Source organism: Zootoca vivipara, chromosome 6, assembly GCF_963506605.1.
Source record: "Zootoca vivipara chromosome 6, rZooViv1.1, whole genome shotgun sequence".
Lineage (NCBI taxonomy): Eukaryota > Metazoa > Chordata > Lepidosauria > Squamata > Lacertidae > Zootoca > Zootoca vivipara.
In genome coordinates this window covers 20,481,894-20,495,621 of record NC_083281.1, presented here as the reverse complement: position 1 = coordinate 20,495,621, position 13,728 = coordinate 20,481,894, and the positions used below count along the sequence as shown (strand labels likewise).

The 13,728-nt window shown below is 47.1% G+C and overlaps 1 protein-coding gene across 1 annotated transcript in view; it reads left to right on the top strand.

Moving 5' to 3' along the window:
- Positions 1-13,267, top strand: part of CLPTM1 (CLPTM1 regulator of GABA type A receptor forward trafficking) — a 28,286-nt gene extending 15,019 nt beyond the window's left edge. Inside the window, exons 3-14 of the mRNA XM_035119074.2 lie at positions 398-521; positions 1,460-1,618; positions 2,983-3,100; positions 4,706-4,791; positions 5,944-6,064; positions 6,636-6,880; positions 7,297-7,390; positions 8,049-8,239; positions 9,027-9,122; positions 9,918-10,053; positions 11,035-11,202; positions 11,811-13,267. Coding sequence (XP_034974965.2) covers positions 398-521; positions 1,460-1,618; positions 2,983-3,100; positions 4,706-4,791; positions 5,944-6,064; positions 6,636-6,880; positions 7,297-7,390; positions 8,049-8,239; positions 9,027-9,122; positions 9,918-10,053; positions 11,035-11,202; positions 11,811-12,127 — 1,855 coding nt within the window. The 3' untranslated portion in view covers positions 12,128-13,267. The remainder of the gene's footprint in view (positions 1-397; positions 522-1,459; positions 1,619-2,982; positions 3,101-4,705; positions 4,792-5,943; positions 6,065-6,635; positions 6,881-7,296; positions 7,391-8,048; positions 8,240-9,026; positions 9,123-9,917; positions 10,054-11,034; positions 11,203-11,810) is intronic.
- Positions 13,268-13,728: the final 461 nt, after the last annotated feature.

The following is a 13,728-nucleotide window of genomic DNA, read 5'->3' as shown; positions in this document are numbered from 1 at the left end:
CTGCAAAACTCTCCAGTTTCTCTCAGGTTGCTCCGGTTCTCTCTTGCCTGCTCCGGTTTGCCTGCTTCTCAGTAAGCAGCTGAGCTGCATTATAAGGGGAGGGCTCTGCCCACTCACTTGCTGCTCTTGATTTTGGGAGCAAGGGGATAAAGAGGCCTTTGGGGGAAGGAGCCAGGGGGTGGAGCCAATGTGTCTCCCCTTCAGCCCCTTGTTCAAAGTATGGCCCCTGCGAACAAGCAGGGTTATGATATTTGACACAAGTTCATCTTCGGGAAGCTTCTCTTTAATGTTGAGGCTGTTAGCAATTTCTTTGTGCAGTAGCTGCCTCTAGAAGGAACAGCCAACTTATAACTGCATCTTGTATTGATTCTCTACTTTTCTCCCCACCCCCTCAAAGGATCTTTATCATTTGGGCCATCAGCAGTTGGTTCCGTCGTGGGCCGGCACCACAGGATCCAACCACCACTGGCGGAGCACCCAGGGCGCCCAGCCGCAATCTCTTTCCTAAAGACACTTTAATGGTAAGCATGACCCGGAACTTGGGTTAGTTGGCCCCAAAGTTTGCAAAGTGTAAACAGGTATGCGCTCAGTATGTAAAAGTACAATTACGCGCCTGTATGATCTGGATAGAAATTTTGCAGCCTGCAGAAATCACGGAAGCTGAGCAGATTTTCAACATTTCTCTCATTCTGTGTATTCTGTTCTACCAGTTTTACTGTACTACATAAATTTATTATTGAAGCTTTTTTGACACGACAAAATTTTTAAAGGGGGAAAAGAGACAAAAGAAAAGAAAGAGGGCTTCCAATTCTTCGTCTGTCAATTACATAAAAAAGGATTATTCAAAACGTTTGCTCCACGGCACCATCCACTAGTTTTACCATATTGCATCTTTTGTTCTGTCACTACTACTGGAAGTCTTGCACAGCAACTCATCAGCCACCTGAAAATTGAGCAGGCATTGCCCACATGCTTTTCAGTGTACCTTTGCAGCCATGAGGGTGGCTAGAAACTTGCTTTTTCTCTTGAATGAAAGCTGTGATTCCTGGGTAGCTGATTTCCCCCCCTGCACTGTTGAGGGATTGCAGTACAGTGGTACCTCATGTTGCGAACGGGATCCATTCCGGTGGCCCATTTGCAACATGAAGCGCCGCATGTGTGCACGCGTGTGACGCAATGCGGCACTTATGCGCAAAGCGTAATTTAGCTCTTCTGCACTCGTGTGCAGGTTACGGATGCGCCAAACCCGGAAGTAACCCGTTCCGGGACTTCCGGGTTCAGCACGTCCGTAACCTGAAAAGACGCAACATGAAGCGGACGTACCATGAGGTATGACTGTAAATGCATAGCCCTGATCATCGTATCAGTAGAAGAAGCTGAACATTTGCCTGTGTATATTCATTTATTGCAGCCCATGATGTAGGCCTTCCTGCCTCAAATAATGCTCTTCTCCCTGCAGGATCTTCATGTCTATATATCAGAGCATGAGCACTTTACAGATTTCAACGCTACCTCCGCGTTGTTTTGGGAGCAGCGGGATCTTGTCTATGGGGACTGGACCAGTGGCGAGAATTCCGACGGGTGCTATGAACACTATGGAGAGTTAGATATTCCGGAGGTGCGTGAGCAAAGCATGCCACTGGCCAGCTGTTCGCCAGCTGCACTCGAGCCAAGCCCCCTGCTTCAGACCTCACTTTTCTCCCTACTTGTCTGCAGTGGGCTGCCTGTACTTAAGGGTGCTCTCCATCTCCAGACACCAGAAGCAAAACTGCTTTAAGAAATACATTGCCTGGACTGGACTAGGAAGCATCTCCTCTTCCATGTTAGAGGCAGTAATTCCCCTGTGGTGTAGTGGTTAAGAGCGGTAGACTTGTAATCTGGTGAACCGGGTTCAGGTCTCTGCTCCTCCACATGCAGCTGCTGGGTGACCTTGGGCTAGTCACACTTCTCTCAAGTCTCTCAGCCCCACTCACCTCACAGAGTGTTTGTTGTGAGGGAGGAAGGGAAAGGAGAATGTTAGCCGCTTTAAGATTCCTTCAGGTAGTGATAAAGCAGGAAATCAAATCCAAACTTCTTCTTCTCTACGTTAACGAGATTATAGAGCTAAGGGAGAGAGACTGGTGTGACCCACTGTCTGAATGTCCAGTACTGATTTTAAAGCCATTAGTGGTGATGATCCTTTATGAATGCAAATAGGGGCATCACTCCATTCTAGCACCTCAAAAGTCTTACCCAAGCTCCTAGCCCAAGTGTGGGGAAACCTTAGGCCTGCCACATGTTGTAAACTACAACTCCCATCAGGCCCAGCAGCCATGGCCAAGGAGGATGGGAGTTGTAGTTCTGGAACAACTAGAGCACCAAAGGTTCCCCACATCTGACTGACTGGCAATTGGAATGGTGAAGCCCTCTTGGAAGACAAGGAAGCAGGACAGGATGGGTCTGGGGGAAGCTTTCTGTCTTTGGCCTTTTAAAATACTAGGTGCTCAGAGAAGGCTTGGAAGGGAGTGGAAACAAAGCGGGAGTGGGGAAGGAAGGAGATGCCAGAGCTACTGTTTGACATTTTAAGGCAGACAGTCCTTAACATTAGGAGTGAGTTTGTATTTTTATATTTTGCTGGAAGCCTTCCAGAGTGCCTGCCGCAACCCAGTCAGATGGGCAACATATAAATCTGAAGAAGTGCATGCACACGAAAGCTTATACCAAAATAAAAACTTAGTTGGTCTTTAAGGTGCTACTGAAGGAATTTTTTTATTTTACTTCGACCCAGACCAACACGGCTACCTACCTGTAACCATATATTATTATTATTATTATTATTATTATTATTATTATTATTATTATTATTATTATTATTATATTATTCCAACAGCTGTGGCTTCCTTGACCACCTCCTCCCTTTGTTTCATTCCCCCCCCCAAAAAAATGTTTCAGTAAAATGGATGAGGCCAGTAATCCTATTGTGTTGATTTTTTTTTCCCCAAGAGCGTTCAGCACAACGGTTCCATGTATATCCACGTGTATTTTACGAAGAGCGGGTTCCACCCCGATCCGAAACAGAAGAACCTGTACAGGCGACTCGCCACGGTCCACACGTCGCGAAGTAAGCCTTCCCCCCCGTCCCCCTTCTTTTGCCGGGAGGCTGCAGCCGGTGGTTGTGGGTAGAGATGTCTGCACTCAGCACTGTTCTCCCCCCTTCCCCCAGGGTACCTAGTTCCTCGCCTTCTTGCCACATCCTGCCACTTGCCCCACTGAGGCCCCCATTCCCAATTCCAGTAAGTGATTCATTTCCTCTCTCTCTCTCTCCCATCTCTCTCTCTCTCTTTCCCTCCAACCATCCTAGGGTGATAATAGGGGCTTGAGTGCTGCTGGGACTGCCTTGTCCTTTATGTGGCTGATGCCTTTATGTGCAGTCAACACGGTGATGTTTGACGGGGAACTGCAATCCTGCAAACATCTTTGGTAGCCACATGCTAGGAAGCTGCCGTGAGTTGCAGATTCCCAGTGCATATTTCCTGTGATAATGGATGGGTGGGGGGTGGGGTCCCTCTCCCCACGCCAGAATTCAGTATGGATCGTGATGTGTGTTCTCTCATATTTGAGCACGCATTTCAGTATATTTTCGTTCAGTGGTTGGGGCCCTATGGAAATGCTGCTGGCTTTCAGCAAAGCAGAGTGTGTGTGTGTGTGTGTGTGTGTGTGTGTGTGTGTGTTTTGTTACATCTGGAAAAGGCAAGGGGGGTATTTGAACCCATGAGCAAGAGCCTTTATTCTGCAGGGGCAATTCTTACTGGAACTTTCCAAATCTTGTATAAATTGAAGTGCTAAGTGCAGCACTGAGCATGTTCCGTACCCCTGAAAGTCTGCATCTGAAAACCAAAAATTCTGAGCTCAGAGTTAGTTTTGCAGGTCCTATGCTATATATTGCTGAGGGGAAAAAAATAAATTTTAAAAAATCTGTAAATTTAACTGCTAACTCACCTTTTGTGTTTGTGGTTCCACCCTGGGACAGAATAGTAGTGATGGGAGGGAGAGTGAAGGGACCAAGCAATTCATTGATATTATACACCCATAAAAACAGAAAACCATAACTGTGTTGGACTTGTTCCTTCTTCTTTTTGGTATATGTGTATTTGCAGAGAGGGGTTTGCTGCTCCTTTTTTTTTTTTACTGTATTCTTGCAGCTGTGCAAGAGTATATGAGGAACACCCCCTCCCCTGCATCTGTGTGCCCTACCTGAGGGTGGAGTGGGAAGTGGCTGCGCGAGAGCAGGCCTTTTCAGTGGTGGCCCCTGTCTGTGGAATCCTCTCCCCAGGGAGATGTGCCCAGCCCCATCATTGTCACTTGTTAAGTGCCAGGCTAAGACCTTTTCGCTCCCTCAGGCCTTTGGTAATTGCCTCCTTCAGCAGTGTACATATTTTACTGAGGTGTGTGGGACTTGTCCTAGCATATTGCTGGATGAGCCTTTTATGCATTGTTCAGCGTTTTAAGGTCTATTTATTGCACTTGTTTCACTTTAGGATTTTTTTTCTTTTGTACAAAGTGACTGGCAAATGCAGTAAATAATAACGACAACGACTGTGAGCGATAGAAACCCAGGTTGAAATGTGCTTGTAGTTCTCGGGTTCAGGATAATGCTACTGTCCAGCTTTACCTGCTGGTAGTGTTTTGCATCTGCTTACCTTTCCTTCCCCTTTCTTCTTTGCAGTGATAAATAAGTATAAGCGCAGGCGGTTCCAGAAAACCAAGAATCTGCTCACGGGGGAGACAGAAGCGGATCCTGAAATGATAAAAGTAACAATTACTTCTTATCCCAGACCCCCTGCATATCTCCCTCCCCTCTCCGTCCTTCTTTAGCTGTCAAGGTCACAGGGTTTTCTCCCCCCCTTCCCACGGGGCTTCTGGCTAGCACACCTCCATTCTTTCTTTCCCCATAATTCAGCCTTCCCGGATTGTGAGGTTGGCAGCCCAAGGCTCTCTGGCAGAGCTGAGCCTCTGACAAATCGACATTGGTGGCCAAATCACTATGCTTAATGTTGCAGAACTATTTCCATCATTCCTTTCACTTCCTCGCTTCATAATACACTGAAACCCTCCACCTGCCGTCTTTCTTCTGAAGTGGGGGGTGGGAAATTCCATGAACCGTTCTCATGTATTTATAGTGCTGGAAAGATAATATTGGACAGGGTGGGGTGAGATGAAGGCAGGGAGGAAATCTATTATAAACCGCTACAGTAAAAGCCTGGGTTTTTATTGAAACGCTTGGTCTGGAAAAGAGCTCTTTGCAAACTGAGGTTTTGTGGTTCATGCTGGGGGGAAATGTTTTAAGTGATGAGTTGAGGCTTGCCTGTGGTCTGCCCAGAAGCATCTGGCTGCACGCTGTTGGGAACAGGATGCTGGGCTAGATGAATTCTTACGTAATAGGGAGGGAGTGGGGGGAGTGCCTTTGGGGGTGATTTTGGCTCCTTGCCATCCATATAGAGCCTTTGGGGGGTGTTGGCAAGTGAGTGAGAGTGCTATATTTAAGCCTCACTTCTTGCGTGCAGCTGACAGCGTGGGGACTCTCTTAGTCCAGCCTCCACTACCTCTGTTCAAAATAAAGCTTTGCTGGTCACACCTGTGTCGCTTTGAATAGAGTGAGTGCTGAGACCCCTCCAGCTGCCACTTGGAAGGGCTGTGCTGTGCCTAAGGCTAGCCAGAGGCCTTTGTCAAGCATGTTGGCTTCTTCTGCAAGCCCGTGGCTTCTGGTTGAGCTAATTAGAGGGCCTCTTCCTTGGCATCTCCAAACATGTTCCAGGCTGCAGCAGCAAGCAGGAATAGGAACCATCCCTTCTGACAGCATAGGGTCAAAATTGCTTTGAAAACCTTGACTGTATGTATCTGCAGCAGTCCTGCTGGTGGGTTTGATGTGGAAACTGCTTGCAGTCCTTTATGCTTTCGTTGCAGAGAGCTGAAGATTACGGCCCTGTGGAGGTGATCTCACACTGGCACCCAAACCTCACCATCAACATTGTGGATGACCACACACCATGGGTAAAGGGCAGTGTTCCTCCGCCTCTGGACCAATGTAAGGACAACAGATAATTAGTTCCTCAGGCCGCTCGGGTCACAATATACAGTTGCAGCGGGGAGAGAAGAAATAAAAGCATGACTGTGGCATGCTCCCTTTTGCACACGAGCTCAGGCTGAAACCCACAGCCTGGAAATTCCTTCCGGTGTGGAAAAAATGGTCAACTTTTGCAGCCTGCATGGTTAATTTGAAAATTCAGGTTGTTGGGAAGTTTTCGGTTGTGCAAATCCACACACACACACCAAGCTTCAATTTGGTTCTCTTTATGGATGTGTTGAGGGGAGAGGAAAGCCTGGAGGCAGACGAAGCATGGAGAAAGGTGCACAAAATTATTTTGAAAGTGATATTTACGTGTAAGGATATTTGTGCAAACCGCCAGCTCATGTAAAAGAAAATCATGCCGTGGTGCAATGCCGTTGTTGTGACACCATAAATTTCTGAAATTGTAAGATGCGGGAGACACTTGGGGTGCAGGGCTGTGGGGTTCCTTTTCTGTGTTCCGCTATGCCTCGGTGGCATCCTGGTCCAGCTGCCCAGCACGTCTCCCTTTGGACTCTCTTTGTTTCAGATGTGAAATTTGACGCAGTGAGTGGCGACTATTACCCCATCTTGTACTTCAACGATTACTGGAACTTGCAGAAGGACTACTTTCCTATCAACGAGACACTGGAGCGCCTTCCTTTCCGCCTGTCCTTCTGCCCGCTGTCCCTGTGGCGATGGCAGCTGTATGCTGCCCAGAGCACCAAGTCCCCCTGGAACTTCCTGGGGGAGGACTTGTACGAGCAGTCGGATGAGGAGCAAGACTCTGTGAAGGTGAGCAGGGAGTGATGGCAGCGATGTCGTTCCTCCGGGGGGGGGGGAGCTGGGGGGAAAATTCACACCCGGCAACCAGTGCATGCCTTTGGTTTCAGATAGTAAATGGGTAGACAAGTCTACAGAGCTCGGGACACATATTTTCATGGCCTTCTAGAAGCTGTGGTGGCTCATTTACCAGAAGTAATGTATTTACCATTAACTCTGGAAATGTATACTTGATTCTGATCAAACTAAGCCTTCTACAGCAGAAAAACATCAGGAGGCTTAGTTTGGTCAGAATCGAGCATACATTTCCAGAGTTAATGCTAAATACTGTAGATTGCATATGACTAGCATGCTTCTAATTTTGTATATTTTGGGGGGTGCCCTGAAAATGCCGGTCTTTCTCAGACCCTCTTTCTCCTTTCTCCTAGGTTGCTCTGTTAGAAACCAATCCATACCTGCTGGCGTTGACCATTATTGTTTCCATTGTACATAGCATTTTCGAATTCCTCGCTTTCAAAAATGGTAGGTTCCAAAATATTTGAGCTTCTTCTCTTCTCTTCTCTTCTCTTCTCTCCCCAACCCCCTTTCCCCCTCCTGCATGTTTAAAGTCAGAAGGTGAAGGGGGGGATGCCACAAGGCCCTAGTGCAGCTGCCTGTCTTCCTCCTCAGTGCCTTCTGTGCTTCGAGTCAAAGCCACCTCTGGCCAGATACCAGCCTAGCCAGCAGTACTGGAGGATTGTGGGAGGCAGATGGCGCTGTGGTCTTTGGCTTACCGGTCAGAAAGTTGGCAGTTAGAATCCCCGCAATGGGATCCCCGCATTGCTCTGTTCCAGCTCCTGCCAACCTAGCAGTTCGAAAACACACCAGTGCAAGTAGATAAATAGGTACTGCTGAGGTGGGAAGATAAACAGCGTGCGATCTGGCTTCCGCCACAGTGTTTCCTTGCGCCAGAAGCGGTTTAGTCATGCTGGCCACATGACCCGGAAAGCTGTCTGTGGACAAATGCTAGCTTTTTCAGCCTGAAAGCAAGACGAGCGCCACAACCCCATTGTCACCTTTGACTGAACTTAACCATCTAGGGGTCCTTTATCTTTTTACCTTTTACTGGAGGATTGGGCAGTAGCTCCAGTGAAAAGCATTCTTTTCCTTTTAAACCTCTGTTTGTCATCTTCCTTTTTAGATATTCAGTTCTGGAACAGCAGGCAGTCCCTAGAGGGGCTCTCTGTCCGCTCAGTATTCTTTGGAGTATTCCAGTCACTCGTGGTCCTTCTCTACATCTTGGACAACGAAACTAACTTTGTGGTGCAAGTCAGCGTCTTCATTGGGCTCCTGATTGATCTCTGGAAGATCACAAAAGTTATGGATGTCAGGGTAAGAGCTGGACAAGGGGGCAGTTATAGCATGAAGGTGTCTGCTCTCGTCCCCCACTAGAGGGAGAAAGAGAAACAGAGATAGACATGTTCATAGATGATCAGGAGTTGAACATAAGGTGGCCCAACCTGTTGATGACACAAAATTAGGGTAGTTAAAACAAAAAATAGGGATGAGATCCAAAAGGATCTCTCCAAGCTGGGCGAATGACCAGTAAAATGGGAGGATCACACGGCAGTTTGTGGTATAAAAACAATGAGAATATGTAGCATAATAGCAAACAAAACAGTAACACACAGTTTAAAAGGCCATAAGCTGGCTAATTGAACCAAGGCCTGGTTGAAGAGGAATGTTTTCACCTGGCACCTAAAGATATGTAGTGAAGGCACCAGGCAAGCCCCCCTGGGGAGAGCATTTCAGAAACGGGGAGCCACTGCAGAGAAGGCCTGCTCTTGTGTTGCCGCTGTCTGGACCTTTCATGGCGGAAGCACACAAAGAAGGGCTTTGGATGCTGAGCGCAGGGTCTGAGTCAGTTCATATGGGGTCCATGAGGTATTGTGGTCCTGTCTTAATGGAAGCAAGTGTAAAATATTGGGGCAAAAGAAACTAACTGATTGGGCGTGAGCTGGCAGTGACTGACTGGGAAAAGAAAGCACGTTTTGCCTCCCTTTGCATCATGGGCTTCACCTCATTTGTTTCAAGTTCGCTGGATTTCCTTCCCTCGGTGTCTGTCTCTTAACGCCTTTCCTCTCTCTGCTCTTTCCTCCCTCGGATAATGCTGCAACAGCTGGATCGGGAAAACAAAATTGCCGGGATCCTTCCACGCTTGACTTTCAAAGACAAATCGACGTACATTGAAACGTCTACCAAAGTCTATGATGACGTGAGTTTAGCGCCTGCTCCAGGGGAGGGTCCTCTTCAGATACTGTGGGGAGGGGAGCTATTTTCCATGGTGGTGATTTGTACAAGTGCGTACAAGTGTAAGTAAGCGTACAAGTTGTAAGTAAGCATTTTAGTCTGTGCGTACAAGTGTTGTCATTACTATTATTGTTGTTGTTTGTTAGTTACCCTAAGGGACGCGGGTGGCGCTGTGGTCTAAACCACTGAGCCTCTTGGGCTTGCCGATCAGAAGGTCATCGGTTCAAATCCCCGCAACAGGGTGAGCTCCTGTTGCTCTGTCCCATCTCCTGCCAACCTAGCAGTTTGAAAGCATGCCGGTCCAAGTAGATAAATAAGTACCGCTGCAGCGGGAAGGTAAACTGCTTTTCCGTGCACTCTGGCTTCCGTCACGGTGTTCCATTGCGCCAGAAGCGTCTTAATCATGCTGGGCACATGACCCAGAAAAGCTGCCTGTGGACAAACACCAGCTCTCTTGGCCCGAAAGCAAGATTAGTGCTGCAACCCCACAGTTGCCTTTGACTGGACTTAACCGTCATGGGGTCCTTTACTTTTATCTTTTTTTACCTGGGGCAAACTGCAAACATCTAAAATGCAACTTTGAAAACAGACTAAAATGCTTACTTACAACAAATGCAATGACAACCAAAAAAACAACACAGCAGACCTGCACATGTGGGTGGCTAGTCAGGCACCTCTGGATCTCCCTCCGTTTCTGATTTTCCCCATTGTGAACTTTCCTATTCCTTCTGAACTTGTCTCAATTTGTTCACCTTTGCAGATGGCTTTCCGGTATCTCTCCTGGATCCTCTTCCCCCTCCTGGGTTGCTACGCTGTTTACAGCCTCCTCTATATGGAGCACAAGGGCTGGTACTCCTGGGTTCTCAGCATGCTCTATGGGTTCCTGCTGACTTTCGGTGAGTAACAGGAGTATTCCCAAAGCAGCGTTCTGTGTGGCACGGCAGCTTGCATCTCCCCAGGTGCGGAACTGGGCATCTCCATGTGGATTATGTTCTCTTCGCCCGTTAACCCAGGGTTGCCCCAGACTCCAACGCTTTCTCTCTTTTTTGATAAACAGAAAAAGCAAATCTCTAGTTGTTCTGGAAAGAAAGTTATGGGGCAAAATGCGCAGGAACTTCCTAAGCAATTTCTGTGAAGTTTCCTTTCCTTTCAGTTTCAATTTGCATACCACCTTTCTATACTGTATTACTATGCACAAGGCGGTTTACAGTTTCTTTGTTGAAGAAACAGCAAAGATCGCGCACCTTATAACAATCTGATCCAATCTGAAAATGTCATAATGAAGACTTAACTTTAAAATAAGCAACTTATATTAAATAAAGTAACGTTCAATAATCCATTAGGATATAATAGTACACAATAAAATTAAAGGTCAGCGAATACTAATTAAACAAGAATTCACTCTTCGCAATTACAGTAAATAATTTCTAAACTATAAGCAATATAAAATAACAGAAATGAGAGTGGGGGTGGTTTGGCTACCTTGTGTATTTTTTTTCCTGGTACTGAGGAATGCTCCCTGTGCCTATTAGACAGCAACAGAATCAATCACGCTGTGTCTGTCTCTGTGTGTGTGTGTGTGTGTGTGTGTGTGTGTGTGTGTGATCAATATTGTTTGATCTTCACAATCTGGACCAGTAGGACATAGTTGACTTCCCCTGGTAAGCAAAAGATTCCCGGGGATGGCCATGTCTCTATTTTTCTGTTTTGTCATCCACCCCACCCCAGGACACACTCAATACTTGGAAGTGCACCCCCTGGTCAGAAAAGGTTGCTAACTTCTGCTTTAACTACTACAGCATTGACCTTTTTCTTTTCCTGCCTGCCTTTGTTTTTGTTTTGTTTGTTTGTTTGCCCTGCCCTGTCCCCCCTCCCAGGCTTCATCACCATGACGCCTCAGCTGTTCATCAACTACAAGCTGAAGTCTGTTGCTCATCTGCCCTGGCGGATGCTCACCTACAAAGCCCTCAACACCTTCATCGACGACCTGTTTGCCTTTGTCATCAAAATGCCCATGATGTACAGAATAGGCTGCCTTCGAGACGGTAATTTCTCTCCCTCCTGCATCTCATTGTATTCTCCCACCCCCCTCCTGCGTTATCTCAGGGGAGCTTTTTCTATGACCGCCCACCCCGAACCAATGATATCTCAGTTGGTAGAGCGTGAGAACCTTAATCTCAGGATCATGGGTTTGATCCCCACATTGGGCAAAAGATTCCTGCGTTGCAGGGGGTTGAGCTGGATGACCCTGGGGGTTGCTTCCAACTGTACAATTCTGTGATTCTGTTGCATGTTTCCCGGACAATGTGCAGACTTCTGTATTCATACAGGTTCCTGCTTTTATATATATTTATATAACAGAGGAACCTGTATGCTTACAGTATTTTTGGAAATATTAAATAAATGTGCCAAATGGGCTTCTAAGAGGTCTGAAATAGCTCAGTCGGTAGAGCATGAGCCTCTTAATCCCAGTCATGGGCAAAAGATTCCTGGATTACAAGGGGGTTGGACTAGAGGACCCTCGTGGTCCCTTCCAGCTCTACAATTCTGTGATCCTTGGACAAATCGATGGAAACCTCCGAGCTAAAGGGCCCCGCTCTCTCTCCTACCCTGTTGTAACGCCTGGCCTTTCCTCCCGCTTCTCCTCCTGCAGATGTCGTTTTCTTCATTTACCTCTACCAACGGTGGATCTACCGGGTGGATCCGACCCGCGTCAACGAATTCGGGATCAGCGGGGAGGACCAAGGATCTCGGACCGCAACGCCGAGCGTTGCTCAGCAGGACGGTGGCCCTGCAGTGCTGGCCAACAGGGCCGTCAGGGCGATAACGGAGGGCCCGGCAAACGGTGCCCCAGCAGCAGCGACAGAGAGAGGAGCCGGCGACATTCCCGCAGCCACCTCTGCGAGCTTGCCAGAAGGCGTGGCCGAAGCACTCCCTTTGAAAACGGCGGAGGAGAAGAAGAAAGATTAACCTGCTCCCTTGTTTATTTTTTAAGATCCCTAACCTGACACTCTCACTGTTGGATAATGGACAGAAAGCAAAATGGGTGGGGGGCAGGGTGGGGGAGACAAGCAGAGTTGCTTCGGCCCTCCAGGGTCCAAAGCGTTTTATTTTCTATTCCAGTAAACTCGTGGCGGCGGCTGGGGGGGGGTTGGGAGAGCCGGGGGTGGGGTGGGAGGAAGACCGCTTGAAATGTTGGTGGAGTTCGATGTGATAAGCTGTATCCATGAGAGAGAAACCTCACCTCACCCACCTACCTTCCCCCCGCCCCTCCGTAAATCTCTATGTTTAAAAGCAAAACTCAAACCAGTAATCATTGTGACCTCCATGCCATTGTGCGGGTATTTAGGACATTGTTATTAAGGAGTTTTCCTCCAAGTTGTGTCTCCGTTTCATAAAGAGAGCTGGTGATCAGAACAAAACATAGCAAAACACAGTTTCTCATCATTACATCCTAATAACAGACTCTGAATTTAATAAATTCATATGGGTGTTTTTAAGTTAAAAATAATAATACACCAAACAACCCCTCCGCTTCTTCCTCCTCCTGTTTCTTCTCACAAGGTTTTAGGGTAAGGAATTTCTTCCAGGACTGTGCATGTGTCACTGTGTGTAAAATTCAGCTTTCATTTAACAGCAAAATTCAGGTTTCTAACACAGTGTTAATTATGTGTGAATTACTTCCTTTCCTTTGGGATCTTCAGTGGCTTTAGTATTATGGGGTGGGGGGAGATTATATGCTGTAAATTTCTGTGATGTCTCTTAACTGTCCCCTCCCTCACCCACACTGATTTTCACATAATGCCAAACCATGGTTTAGCATTACATATAAACCCAGCCCGCCTGCTTAACTGTGGCTTGATAACTACGGCTAAAGGCCATTTGTTAACCATGGTTCATAGTTTGCAAACCTTAGTTATCATTAACCAAAGCTTAGCATTACTTGTAAGTCCAGGCCTCCTCCCTAAACTATGGTTAAGAAGCCATCGACATCCATAAGCCAGACCTGGGAGTGAAGAGCAACAAAAATTTTAAACTGCTCTCAAGGAATGGCTGATCTCACTGATGTTTTTAACTGTACTGTGCTGAAGTAAACCAAGTTTTGAGCGATCATCTGCCAGGCGCTTTGGCTTTCACTAATGTTTTTTAGGTTTAGCATTAACCATGGTTTAGCTTACCGCACAGATTTTAAATTCCCCTCAATTATTTAATTTTTTGCTTGCCTTTTAAGGTAAGGTGCATCAACCCTTTGCTTATTTGAGTTCTCTCCCCCCCCCCCGATGTCTTGTCTTTCCCCCCACTTAAAATAAGGTCACAGAGACCTATACACAACTTTAGGCTGCTCTCCGTCCTTCCTTCCTTCCTTGTTTGTTTCCTTCTTCCCAAAGTGAATGAATGTGGTAGCTTAGTCCCACTGAAGCAGCTGAAGCTTTCTTACAACTCTGGAAATGCAACGCCACTATCCTGAATTCTGTGCGCAGCACCAAATTTTACGTCGGCGCAGCCAGGCTGCAAAGAAGTGGCATTTGCTGAGCCCCGGCTATAGATTATTCGGAGATGGGAGGGGAGCA